The sequence below is a fragment of the Tupaia chinensis genome, unplaced genomic scaffold (assembly GCF_000334495.1).
Source record: "Tupaia chinensis unplaced genomic scaffold, TupChi_1.0 Scaffold000198_1, whole genome shotgun sequence".
In the NCBI taxonomy this organism is placed as follows: Eukaryota; Metazoa; Chordata; class Mammalia; order Scandentia; family Tupaiidae; genus Tupaia; species Tupaia belangeri.
In genome coordinates, this window is record NW_006159673.1 from 2,062,042 (window position 1) to 2,076,116 (window position 14,075).

The 14,075-nt window shown below is 41.9% G+C and overlaps 1 protein-coding gene across 6 annotated transcripts in view; it reads left to right on the plus strand.

Annotated features, from left to right (window-relative positions):
* The window catches only part of DCAF6 (DDB1 and CUL4 associated factor 6), a 136,067-nt gene that overhangs the window by 89,955 nt on the left and 32,037 nt on the right, over positions 1–14,075 (plus strand). For all 6 annotated transcript variants that reach the window (XM_027771257.1, XM_027771258.1, XM_027771259.1 and 3 more), the window contains 4 exons: positions 5,100–5,217; positions 9,852–9,967; positions 11,220–11,306; positions 11,502–11,811. In XM_027771257.1, the coding sequence (XP_027627058.1) occupies positions 5,100–5,217; positions 9,852–9,967; positions 11,220–11,306; positions 11,502–11,811 (631 nt within the window). The remainder of the gene's footprint in view (positions 1–5,099; positions 5,218–9,851; positions 9,968–11,219; positions 11,307–11,501; positions 11,812–14,075) is intronic.

A 14,075-nucleotide genomic window follows, 5' to 3' on the forward strand; every position in this document is an offset into this window, starting at 1 on the left:
TGATAACAGTAATATAGCAGAGATGTCAGAGATTAGCAATATTTAGAATGTAGAATAAGCAGGACTTGATAGAGTGAACACGACAGGAGTTTAGGAGGAGTCTCGAGTATAAGATGTAGTCAGCGGGAACCAGCAGTTAGCGTAATGGCTATGTCTCTGGACTCCCACGTAGTCGACCGCGGTTCGCGTTCCGGACCCGGTGGCTTAAAACTCACGCTGGGTGCGTGTGCGTGCGTGCCCAAGATCCTGAGAGGAGAATGGAGGAGAAGGGATTGCCGTGTGACCATCCCCCCTGAGGGGTGATTTCTCGCTTTCTGTCTCTCTGTTCTCTCTCTGTCTGTCTGGCGAGCGCATGCGCCCTATAGCGAAAAAACCACTCCAAAAAAAAAAAAGATAAAAAAAAAAAATGTAGTCAGCAACCTCAGAATTCCTGTATGGAAGCAGCTCACCAATTGCAATCAGATTGGGAGGGCAGGGCCAGAGAACGTGTCTTAAATCTTTAGTTTAGCAAATACAGTTTTTACTTAGAGGTTATTGGTGGGGCCACGTGGGAGGTACTGGTGGAGATTAGCATGCGGCTTTTCCAGCCACTGCTAGGATGCTCCCTAATGAGCAGCCCTAGAGAAAGGCTGCACCGTGTGTGTTGGAGGGGGGCGGGTTGTGAACTCAGCTTTGAACACCGAATTTGAGTTACACATGTGAGGTACCCAAGTGGAAAGTTGGCTGGGCGGTTGACTGGATGATGTGGAGCTTAGGAAAGTGTTCAGAGCACTGGAAGTTCACTGGAATTTTAGGCGTGGATGGTCATTGAAGTCATTGAAGCCATGAAGGCAGGTCAGCCAGGGCGAAAGTATAACGTAGAGGAGGGAGGAGAAGATCTAAAACATCTCAAGAAAAATTAGAAAAATTCCCAAATTAAAGATTTTTTTCAAGAGGAGAGCTGGTAAGGGAGACTAAGAAGGCCCAGCCGAAGGGGCAGTGGTGTCCTGGCCACAGAGGACCCATTTCGACGTGTGAAAGTTCTTCAGGTGAGGGCCGGGAGAGGCCGAGTGCACTGGCTCTGGAAATGCCCCTCGAAAACAGGCCGCACGGGAGCGTGTGTCTCCTTACTAGAGCAGTTTCCCTGGAGAGGTAGGGACAAAGCTGGATTTCAGACCGGAGGTAAAGAAAGATGAGAACTAAGAAAAGTGGTTCAGCACGATGAGCCGGGAGGAAAGCCGCTGGAGGGGAAGGTGACTGAAGGCAGTCCTCTCTTCCGGTAAACTGGATGTCTTTGTGCTAAGCACACCACCAATGAATGTCCCTTCTGTCATATTTCTGAAGAAAGAAGAAACAGTTCAGTCGCTAAGTGCCCCCAGAAAATACACCACAGTTCTCTCTCTGATACCAAAGTGACCATCTGGGCTCTCAGAAATGGTACCGGTCCTACACACATTGCTGATGTGAATGATAGATTTCTCAATAACACCAACAATTGGTGTTTCTTATCATCATTACTTATTTTAGCTCTTTTATCTTATTCTTTGTGTTTCTAAGGCGACACTGTAAGTAGGAACTTAATGTAGAAGGACACCTGGGCTTAGCCAGAGTGGTTCACAAGTACTGCCACCACCGAGGAGTCCGGAAGCTGCACGGGAGCCCCGAGTCCCGCCCTGCCAACCTGAATACACCGGGCATGGTGCATGCCTGCCATCCTGCACATGGGAGGGCGCGACCACACAGCTGGCCTCTGTCAAAACACCTGTCTCCTCTCTCCCTCAAAGGGCGGGAAAAGGAAACCTCTGTAACTTGAGAAAAATAGATTTTAAAGAGGAATGTGTAAATAAGTTCTAAATCCTAAGGCCTTTAAATAAAACTTCTTATGCAGAATACCTCAGCAATTATACATATGTAAGCAAATTAGAAAAATACAGTTTTTAATATTTGCTGTTCCAGCTTTGAACAAGTAGAGCAAATTAGAGAAAACTTAAATAGCTAGTTTTCTTTTTTTCAATAAAGTCAAAATTAAGCAGGTTTAATTTATTAGGGTTTTAAAGTAGATGTTTCTTGGACATCTCTGCTGAAGTGTGCATTTTATCACAAGTGGTAAATGCAGTCCTTAGTGACCCAGGGATCCCATTCCTGAGGAAATGCCTGCTGACAGGCTGTGCGTGATAAACTAGGGAGGGGTAAAGTCGGAGAGTAGAGGGAAGCAAGACTGCAAATTAATTCTGAGCCTCAGGTAGGTCTCCTGGTGACACCGTCGTGGGAGAAGCCAGGTCCTGTGTACGCCGTGCATCTGCCGGGACGCCGCGCAGTTATGTGCAGCCTGCAGGAAGCAGCTGTTGTCGTAACAGCCGGAGAGTCCCCTGTTTCAGAGTGATGGGACAGCTCGTGCCAGGCTTGTACATTCATTAGCAACCCACGGGAGCAGATTTTGTCAGCTCCAGTCACATTACGGTGAAATGACTGCTACTATATTTCACACGATTTATAGTTTACGTATTATATTCCTGAGAGATTAAATAGGAGTTGGACACCCTAGGAATTAAGTTTCAGTTATGATTGATCATCTCTGGAAGCTTTTTGCTTTGGGCAGGGCAAAGGGACTATATAAATTTAAATAAAATGTTTACTGTTCTGACTCTTGAGAACTCTTTGTTAATTGTTATTCTTGTAGTCATAGCATATAAATAAAATTCTCTTTAATATTTCTTAAAAGGCATTTTGGTATAGCATTTAAATCTCACAAGGCTTCTTCTAACTTAGGCTTCTGTGACCAAGATGAATCTAAGAACATTCATTTCTATATTTCTCTCACACTTGTGTTTGCTTTTTTTTTTTTAACCTTAAAAGAAAAATAAATAGAAAACACTTTATAAAATGTGAGAGGGCCAGCCCTGTAGCCCAGTGGTTAAGGGAGCTGGATTACACACAGCCTACTGTGGTTCAAATCTTGACCCTGGTGGCTTGAAAAACACTGGCACATGTGCCCAGGATCCCAACAGGGTGGAAAATGGAGGAGAAGGAATTGCAGCATGACCACAGTCCATTGGTGGGTGCTTTCTTTCTTCCTCTCTGTTTCTCTGTCTCTCTCTGGTAAGTTCATACACCTTCTGGCAATTAAAAAAAAAAAAAAGTGAGAGATAATGAAAAAACTAACCCCTAAGTCTGCCTCTCCATTTCCTTGATCATCCAGTTCGTAGTTGTCTGTCCCCAATAATTCCAGAAGCCCGAAGTTGATAGTGATGTTGGCAGCAGTGGGACAAAAGTCTCAGCAACATAAGTAAAGAATGAGGGAAAGCCATGTGTGGGCAGGCGACTAGCAAACAGATTTCAAAGATAGTCAAGGGTAGGACAGGTGTATTTAAAGTCACATCTTCAGTCATTTTATAAGCTAAAGGTTTGTTCATTCAATTGTGTTACCAGAATGCCATTTGGCAAAATACTACCTCTAAAACACTGACCTTACTGAATCTTTGAAAGTTGTAATGGGTTGTTCATTTATTTCCCATAGCTGATTATATTAAGGATTTAGTCATAACAGAAGTAGTATAGCAGCAAAGTGATTTTCCCACTTGTGATGCCACCTGTATAATGCACACTGTTTTTGTTGTTGTTGTTTTTGCTATAGGGTGCGTGCGATCGCCAGAGATACAGAAAGCGAGAAATCACCCCCCAGGGGGGATGGCCACGCTGCAATCCCTTCTCCTCCATTCTCCTCTCAGGATCTTGGGCACGCATGCACATGCGCCCGGCTGAGTTTAAGCCACCGGGTCCAAGACTCAAACCACGGTCGATCACGGACTAGCCATTATGCCAACTGCTGGCCCCCACGCTCATATTTTTCCGTAGTGGTTTTGTAGGACAGAACTTCTCATGAGCTGAAGTAAAGACACAAGAACTGATCTCAGCTCCACCCCTCATCTGGGTGCTTTCTCCTGTCTGGGGCAGCTCTGTCGAAAGTCTTGTTCAGGGTCCTCTCCTGGCCCGAAAGCTACAGCAGAGCTCCTCTGAGCATCTCTTCTCCTTCGTTGCAATATAACGTGCTCGTAATAATCAGAAAGCTGAGTAGTTCTGGTTTTACTAAGTGGTCATTGTTTTTGTTGTTATTTTTTAAGGAAGAAGCTTCTTTTTAGTGCTATTATATCACTCCTTGAACTACTATTGAGAAAACTATTACAACATAAGTTTTCTTTCTGCCAGCAACTGTCAGGAATGTGTCTTATTCAATTTTATATTCTTTTGTATTTCTGTGTATTTTCATATTTCCCCAAGCTGTTATTCATCATAAAAGGAAAGAAATCATAATCAGAAGTCCTGCTTAAATTTATCACTGAGTAGCTTGTATACATTACTTTGAGAGGGGTGGCTCTGAGTAGTCTATAGCCATTTCTGTACATTTTATTTGCCACTTAAAAAAGGTTTTACCCATTGAGGTAAATATGTGTCATGGTCATCATCTATAGACTCTTAAGATGAAATTGCTATTTCCATAATTAAAAAATAGATCCCTTGCAAGACTAGTCAGGAAGAGAAGCCGAAATACATCAAAAACATGATCTTATAACAAAGAGAGTTTATGAAATATCGAAGCACAAAAAATTCTTCCTGCCGTGGAGTGCAGGCTGTGACCACTCCTGAAATGCAATTCTGTGAGTTTAAAAGAACGAAATGAGCTGGACAGCCGTTACTTGCAGTTGGGTCTTTGCTGGGTGACTTCCTGTGTGGCCCTTGCCTCTCGTTCCAGTGCTTCTGAAGGGGCAATGTTAGTGATCCTTGGTGCTCTGGCAGCTGAAGGACAGGGTCACGAGTGGTCTATGACGCATGTGGTTGCATGTTAATACCCTGACTCCCTAAAAGCTAAATGTGGTTCTCAGTGTGTGTGCCTTCCATCTGGGGAAGGGAGCCCTGTGCACGAAGCTAGGATTTGATTTAGTGCTACGTTGAAGTATGAGGGGTGTCTAGATAAAGCACTTGCCTTTGAACCCTGAGAACCATGACAGATGTGGAAAGACTTATGACAAGGACAACCTAATTTAAGTTTTATAAGTTTTAGGAAATGTCATCTTTTTACTGGTTTCAGAGACTTTTTCAAATGTTTTAAACACAATTTTCAGATAACAATAATGAAAAGCTGAGCCCCAAACCAGGGACAGGTGAACCAGTTTTAAGTTTGCACTACAGCACAGAAGGAACAACTACAAGCACAATAAAACTGAACTTTACAGATGAATGGTAAGTTGCTGTTTTTGTTCAGACGTTCTTAGCTGTTTTGTAGGATTGCATTAGATATTCGTATTTAGCACTTCCTCGTCTTTATGTTTTGTTACTCTGTAATGCATTGCAATGGTTCTCAAACTTCAGTGTGCTTGAGAATCACTGGGAGAGTTGGACCCACTCTCAGATTAGATTTGGGGTAGGGTCCGAGAGTTTGTAATTCTAAAAACTTTCTGAGTTATGCTGATGTTCATCCTGGAGTATTTCTTCTGACAGAAATGCAAAAGATAATGATAATCACCTGTAGACCATTAGTGGAAAAATGACAGGTATCATGTTGGAGCTTGTTACAGTCTTAGTCTGTAGGTACATGTGTATGTGTGTTTGTTTTACACTGAATAGAGTGCATCCTCCGCATTCCTTTAACTTAACTTCATCACAGATATTTCCACATTACTACTCCGTTCTTAAAGAGGGCACAGCATGAGATAGTGAGAAAGCATCCATAGGGAAGGGTCATGCCAGTTCCTTCTCCTCCATTTCCCCGTCCTTTTTGGGGGTGATTTTGAGCAAGCACGCACATGTGCCGAACTTGTTTCTCAAACCGCCAGAAGCGAACCTAGAACGGCACAGTCAGCCACGTGAGACCCAGCCTCCTTCACCATGCTACAGGCTGGGCTCGTTACTCGACTGCAGGATTAGCTTACTAGCTGTGCAGCAGCCGCCGAGTAAGCGTGCCACAGTCGACGTCGCCGCTTCACTTCAGCTGGGTAGCGGGTCTGCTTCCCAAGTTGTTTTCTACTTTGAAGATGATTTGAGAGATGTTTTCAGAAATGGCCTTTATCTAGATCACAGATATTGCAAATTTTTGTCCAAAAGAATCTTCTCATGGTTTTTGTACCAGCAGCGTATGAAAGTCCACGGTTCACTTTTCCAGGCCATGCTTAATATGTTCACTTACACTTGTATATTTCATTTTAGAGTAGTTTTAATTTCTATTTAATTGGTTCTTTATATTTACGTAATAGCTGTATATGTTATCTTTCATGACTTTTTTATTATATTTATTACTCAACCTAGTTAGATCTTCTGTTTTTAAAAAAGTCAGATTATGTAAGCTTCGTGCATTCTTTCCCAGTCTCATGACATTTTTATTGAGACAGCATACATAAATGATTATTTAAAAAATTTAAATTTTAATGATACTAATCAATATCTTGGTAATGAGTATTTCTTAATGTATAATCTAATATAATTATGTGATGTTTATTAATATGTAATGTATCATTTTTATTATAACCAACATATTTTTATGATTAATATATTAATATGCTTCATTATATATTAATATATTATTGTTATATGTTAGCATGACATGTATAAATAATATTTAGTATAGATATATTATTTATTAGTGTATTTAATTATATGTTGGCATATGATATTAATTTTATTTATTTAAATTCCCTGGTTTCCATTTGTGTTTATGTGCATATGTATTTATATTAAAATCTCTAAATATTATTTATAAATAACTTAGAAGGTATGTAGGTACCTTCTTTGTTACAGGGACTATTCTAGATGCTGGAAATACATCATTGAAAAAAATCTCTGCCCTTTTGGAGCTTATATTCTAGGTCAGGAAGGCAGATGCATGATAAATAAGTGTCCCCTGGACTGACACATGCCTTGGGAGGAGATGGGGCGGGGCGGGAGTGATTGGGAGACCTAGGGAAGGGAGAGGCGTCATTGAGAGGGTGACACTTGGGCACAGTCCTAGGGCATGAGAAGGGCTGAGCCAAGCGCTGCTCTGAGAGAACTTTCAGGCCGCAGCAGAGCAGGGTGGAAGACTCTGAGGCTGAAGCACCCTGAGCATGCGGGGGGATTTTTGGGAAGACCAGTGTGGCTAGAATAGTGACCAAAGGAGTGAGTAGGAGCAGATAAAGTCTTCCAAGAAAATGAAGAGGGTAACTGAAAGGAGAAGGACATTTCTGGTAGAGGTGTTGAAAAGGCACCATTGTTAGAAGCCAGGAGACCAGTTGAAGGCTGTGGCAGTGAGCAGGTGCAAGCTGCGGCCGTGTGGGCCAGGACGGCGCAGTGGAGCTGTGGCCAGCGAGTGGTCCCAGTGCTTACTGGTGCAATGAGCATTTCTCTGTAGCTATAGTGTTTGGCTTTCCGGCTAACTACTGTCGCATCTACAGCCTGCTCTCAGTGCATAATGCGAGCAGAGTGGTCGCACTTACCTTCCGTGTCTTTTCTGTTCTGGTTCTGTACCAAACGGGCTGACTTATAGAGAAGTCCCTCTGAGTCTTTTTTAGAAGGGATCGTTAATCCGATTCTTTTTTTCAATCTACTTCTCTAAAAACTGACTTTGAACTATATTCTCTCATTCATCAACTTATTTCTTTGTCAAAAAGTAATTAGCATTTTCTTATTATTAAAGTATTTGATATTCATTATAAAAGAACCTTCAAAAAAAGTATGCAGTCTCCTTCATCTGTGCCAGTATGTGTCTGGGTTTTAGTTTAGTCTCTCTGACAACAGCCGAGGGATAGAACACGGTGAGCGTGTAGTCTCTGCATGGGGCAAGCTGTTGAACGCTGAATCACAGGGTTTTCCACTGGAAATGGCATATTAGAGTCTGCATCGAAGGCCTGTCGTGAGGGCTGACTGGGGCTGTGCAGAGGCGGTGCGCAGCTCTTAAGTACACTGATGGCAAACCAAGGCCCCGAGTAATTGCTGGCCACCGTTCTCGCCTGAGGCTGCCTTCGAAACACTGGACCCAGCTTTCTGCAGCGGTGCCTGTCTTTTTCTTATTGATTTCCCAGAGCCTCTTATATAGATTTATTATAGATTCAAGTGAGGGTGATACCATTTGTCTTTCATTTGTCGCAAGTGTTTTTCCCAGTTGGTTGTTTGTTTTTCCGTTTGCTTTTTGGTGGTTTTGCTGTATAGTTTCTGCTTGTTATTTCATGCTTAGAAAAGGCTCGTCTTTCTCAGGATTTGGGGGAAGTGTCTTCTGATTTTTCTCTCATATTTTCTGTAATTTTATATCAAGAAGTATGTATTTAATCTTCTAGAATTGATTTTCCCATGAAGTATGAGCTATAGCTCTAGCTTTTTCACATGACTGTTCTGTGTCCCAGTACCACTTATTGACCACCCTTTTAACCTTCTTGTGATTTAAAATGTCATATTAACATGTGCTAAATATATTTACTTGGTTACTGTGTCTTTTCCACTAATGGCTCTCCATTTTTACATGACCACATTATGTTAATTATCATAACGATTACACACTGAGCATTTCATTCATGTCTATTACAGACATGAATGCTTTCTCAGTTGGGAAGAACGCTTTCTTACACCTTTCTCAGTGAAGGGGGAGAGAACAGAGTTATACATCATATTGACTGCCCTTTACCAAGACTGCTCTATGTTCTTCTCTGATGGAAAAGAAGAATGGATTATAGCAAGTCCACCTGTAATAACCCTGAGATGACAGCGCTGTAGATAGCCCTCCTGGCGTCTTCTCTCCATATGCACCCATGTGGATATACTTCTCATTTGAAATAATAATATATCACAAATATATGCCCTCTTTAAAAAAAAGCAAATTGACTTCTGTGATTAGCCTGAAAGGGCTCTTATAAAATCGCATTAAAACATCCTTGATAATTTGTATTGTTTATTTTAATTTTTTTATTATTATTTATACACTTAATCATTATACATCATTTAGATTATAAAGAGACTTTACCCAGCATGATATACACCTCAGTCCAGCCCAGTTGAGAATACTACACACATCTTCATCAATAAATAATGAACCATTTCCGCATCCCACAGTTTGTATTGTTTATCAAGTTGGTGCTATTTGTCTATAATTAATTTTTTAGATTACTTTAACTCTTAAGTTTCTTTTTCTTGTTCTCATTTTATTCTAAGTTCAAGGAATTATTGACTTTCTATAAATCTAATTTTAATCTGATTGTTAAACTTTATCTTCTTTCCCACTTTCATTCCCTCCTTACACATATTCCATGATTTATCACAGAATACTCATTGAAATTATCTACTTAAATTGGCCTGTTATTCTGCGATAGCCAGACATGGGAACAGAACTGTGGTCATTATCAGGTGGATATGAACGCAAAGACAGAAAACATTGTCCCATCCTTCTACAAAACTGTGATGGGCAGACACCTGCCATACCTGAACAGCGGAGCAGAACTGGAAGTGGCCCACCAAAGGGTGGCCAGGCTGCTTACAGAATAGCTCAGAACAGCACCCCAGCGATGTCTGTGCACTGTCAAGGGTCGGGCTGTGGCGAGACACCTGCAGTGCCGACACGGTTAATGTAACCCACTCTAAATTCAGCAGAGAGGCGTGTGGAAATATTTACTAGATAATAGAGCCATGAAAACAGGGAAGAGGCAGTCCTTTTGTACTTTTAAATCTCTTTTTAGACCAAAGTATATTATTCATCTGGTTATTTTAAAATGATATTTACAAGTACTATTAAAATGATGAATTTAACATTGTATTTGTATTAACTCTTTGATCTATTTTCTCTACTTTTCAAATACAAAAATCAGACATTGTATTTATTAACTTACAAGTGGAACCACTTACCCTTGTTTTGACAATAGGAGCAGTACAGCCTCCAGTTCTAGAGGAAATGGAAGCCATTGCAAGTCTGAGGGTCAGGAGGAACCCTTGGTCCCACAGAGCTCCATGCAGCCACCGGAAGAAGGCAGTGAGACAAGTAAGGTGTTCCTTTGCTCTTGTCGTTATAAAGCTCCAGTGTTGGACGTCCACCTGTTTTTCTGTTCCCTCTGTTCCTGTGTTATTAAACGTAATGCCTACTTTTGTGGTCCAGCCGTTACACTGATAAACAGACAGCAGGTGCCCAAGTCAGGGAGCGGCCTTAGACAGACAGCCCCCCCGGAGACAGTGGCCACGGAGGGAGTCATACTCTGGTGTGTGTGAGACCCAGATGTCAGTCTGAGTCACCTTTGCTATTTTCATCCCTTGTCGTAAAATTCACAGTGTCTGTCGTGATTCTTCCAAGGAGTGCAGGTGATTATTGGAGAGGAATAAAACTAAACAGTTTATGAGTGAATCTGTTTCTTACATGAAGTGCAGTTTAAGGAGTTTTTCAGACCCCTTTCCTAGTAGAATATTTTTACATGACTGTTATATGAAATGTATCTAGTGCAGAGACCAGAACAAATAGATGTTCAGTAAATGCTCGGTAAGTGAAAGAACACATTAGTTCTGGTATTTAATCAGTACTAACCTCATTACAACAGTTTAGAGTTAAATAAGTGTAAGACAACCATCCGAATAACAGAGGAGCATAAAAGACTGATCCTGGGGCCAGCAGATGGTGTGGTGGTGAAGGCACTGAATTTCCCACATGACTGACTACAGTTCAAGTTGGACCTGGCAGCTTGCGTGCACTCTCGCACTCTCTCTCTTCCTCTCTCTCTCTCTCTCTTTCTCTGTTGCAAGCACATGTGAAAAAAAAAATAAGTAAGTAAATAAATAAATAATTCCTTTAAAAAAAAAAAAAACCTGATCCTTTATAGGTCTTACAATTAAATACTAGAATTAACTGTTTCCAGTAGCCAAAGCAGAATTTATGGTAAGGTCAACACAACCATTTGTTCATATTAGTTCAGATTGTACCATCTGCATGATAAAGGGCCAGAAGATTGTTCAGTTTTAAGTTTAGATTTTGAAAGGTTAGAGAACGCAGGTGGAGTAACCCTCCTGTGGAGATCCTGTGTAGCAGAGATCCCTCATGGAGTCCGTGACGCTCCGTGCTGGTGTTGGGGAGGGGCCGTCCGCCCTGGTGGCGCTTACGCAGTAGCAGACATAGACCGACCTTGTGCTGGCAGGGGCCTGAGAGTCGGAGGTGTCTGTGACCAGAAAGGGTTAGAAAGCTACAATGCTCAGTTGGTGATTATCTTTCCTAACAAATTTGGATTTACTAATGATTTGGTTTACTTCAGAAGCTCCTGAGGAATCATCAGAAGAAATGACAAAATGTCAGGAAGGAGCATCTGCAGAAAGCCCAGTTCAGAACCCGGTAGACACAGGTGAGTTGTCTTGCTCGTGTTGGAAGCCTTAGTCTTTGTTAGTCTTTCCAGACGTAACGGCATTTCCAGATAGATGTGTTATGGAATTTCCCTCCCATACAGGGAGATGGGGCTTCATCTCGAAAATATCTCAGTGTCTAGGTGGGCTGAGTCTATGCCGCCCGGTGACCAGCTGTTACTGCTGTTTCCTGACAGCACAGTCAGACCTGCTCACGGCCGAGCCGCTGGACTCCCGCTCAGAGGAAGGGCATGACCTCAGTCTCGGTAGTCCCTGTGGGGTCCCAGAAGAAGCTGCACTTTCTGAGAAAGACAAGGAGCCAGAGGCCTCAGGTCAGACTGGCACTGCGAGTGCTAGCAGTCAGCCGCAGTCCCACACAGACGCCGTCGGGCCTTCAGCTCATGAGGACGCGCCAGCCAGAGACACTGCTTTCCAGGACACGGACGACAGCGACGACGACCCTGTCCTGATCCCAGGTGCGCGGTACCGAGCTGGACCCGGTGATAGGTTGGTAAACTCTTACTTTTCCTGAACTGTGCATTTCCCAAGGATTTGTTGGCGGGGTCTTCGTCTTTGTCACGTGCTCCTTCTGCGGGTGTCTCAGCCGTCTAAGCTCACGGGACACTGAACTGGCAGTGATCTCACTCGCGCGTTCTGAGTGGGGACGAGGCCCTCACTGTGCTCCGCGTCCAGCACTGAGGCTTGCTCCTCGAGTTACAGGTCAGGAGAATGGGCACACATCGTGACCAGCAGGTTACTTAAGAAGTCAAGGCTGTTTTACCTGTCAGATTGCCCTGTGGATATAGTGGTCTTTATCAGTTTTTCCTCTTTCGTTTTTGTTTTAATGTAATTCTTTTTTATTGACCTTGGATTAAAGTAGTGTGATAGGAGTTTGTTCTCTTTTTTAAAATATTGTTTTTCTCTGATTTCTACTAAACATAGTGACTCAGTTTAGAGAATGACACATTACACCAAATAACAAATACTGTACCTATAATAAAGAATTGAATTGCTAACATGTTTAATGTAGTCTTTCCATTTTTCATTTTATGTCATCATAAGGATATATTTTTTTAGAAGATAAAATAAATATTTTAAACTATATTGCTTTCCGTAATTACAGAAAACTATTTCTAAATTAGAACCATGGTATCTCATTATAAGTCCTGTCTTCTTCTAGAGAATCTAGTTTGATCCTAAAAATTCTAATTTTCACAGGCATGAGGTTCCATTTGATCTGTTTCACATATCTCTACCCTAAGGAAAAGATAGATTTAAAGGTGCAGGGTGTTTTTTTTAATCTATAAAATGGGGTTATGATTATCTAGAATTATTTTAAGAATTTAAAACAAAATCTGGCCAGCCAGTGGTGTGGCAGTTAAAGAGTTAGATCCCACATGGCTGATTGTGTGGTTCTAGTCCCATATCTAGTGACTTGAAAAATATGCCAATCATGTGTACTCCCCAAAATCCTGAGAGGAGAACAGAGGAGAAGGGGTTGTGGCGGGGCCATCTCCCCCACCCCCAGGAAATGCTTTCTCTCTCTCTTTCTCTCTCTCTGTCTCTCTGTCTCTCTCCGTCCAGTGAGCACACATGCCCTATAGCAAAAAATAATAAGAAAAACAAAACTACCAGTTAATCAGTCATAGAACCTGGCTTGCACTGAAAGAACTAAATAACCGATAGCTATATTAAACAACCAAGATATTCTCTGTGACCACTTAGACATAAAAAAGAATTACATTAAGAATGATTCTAGGGCGCAAAACTGACAGAAGACAAGCCGAATCCTGAACGGTGTAGCTTGTAGTTCAGTGAGAGCCGCCTCTCCTTAAGTCTGAATGGGGGGTGCTTTCTTAGCCGTATTTGGGAAGCGTTTACTTCGCATGGCACTGCCTTTCGAGTGACACACAAGTCACCTGTCCTCGTATCTGTGCTTAGAGATAAATCAGACGTCTCTGCCTGCCCACAGTAGTCCTCAGCGTTCTTAATATATATTTCAGATGAGTAAAGCTTAATCTCATTACTCCTCATCCCAGAGGGAGTCCCTTAGAATGTCATTACCACTTAGTGTATGCCGATAGGCTAGCAAGCATAGCCGGAGCTCAGGGTGGAGAGCTAGACCCACTGATTAACCGCACACTTACAGCCACGCATTGTGTAAGTGACCATTGAGTCTTTGTGTTTTTCTATATTTAAGTAGTGGAACACAATATTAGATGATAAATGAAAACAAAATTAAAGTATCAGATTCTAGCAAAATACACTATCACTTTCCAGGTTTATTTATTTAAATAAAAATAAATCTATAATATCTATTTTAATAGATATTAGATGCTTATAGAAAATTATTATTTAGCAGCTTTTATCTAATTATAAGACTTTTATTTTTAAGTTTTTGCCTTAGGGCATGTGTGTTTACTGGAGAGACACAGAGAAAGACGGTGAGAGGGAAAGTAAGAAATCACTCCCCAGAGAGGATGGCCATGCCACAATCTCTTCTCCTCCAGTCTTTCCCTGGGATTCTAGACATGCATGCACACATGCCTGGTATGATTTTTAAGCCGCCAGGTCCAGGACTCAAACCATGGAGGACCACGTGAGATCTAGCACCTTAACCACCATGCCACCTGCTGGCCCTGTACTTAAAACACTTTTATGTCAAACCTGCTTTATAGTCAAGGAAGCTGAGTGTTAAGCAGGAGTCTGCTATTCTAGACCTGGAAGGATTTGTTTAAAACTCAGTAGTATGGCATCAGTGAGAAAGGAGG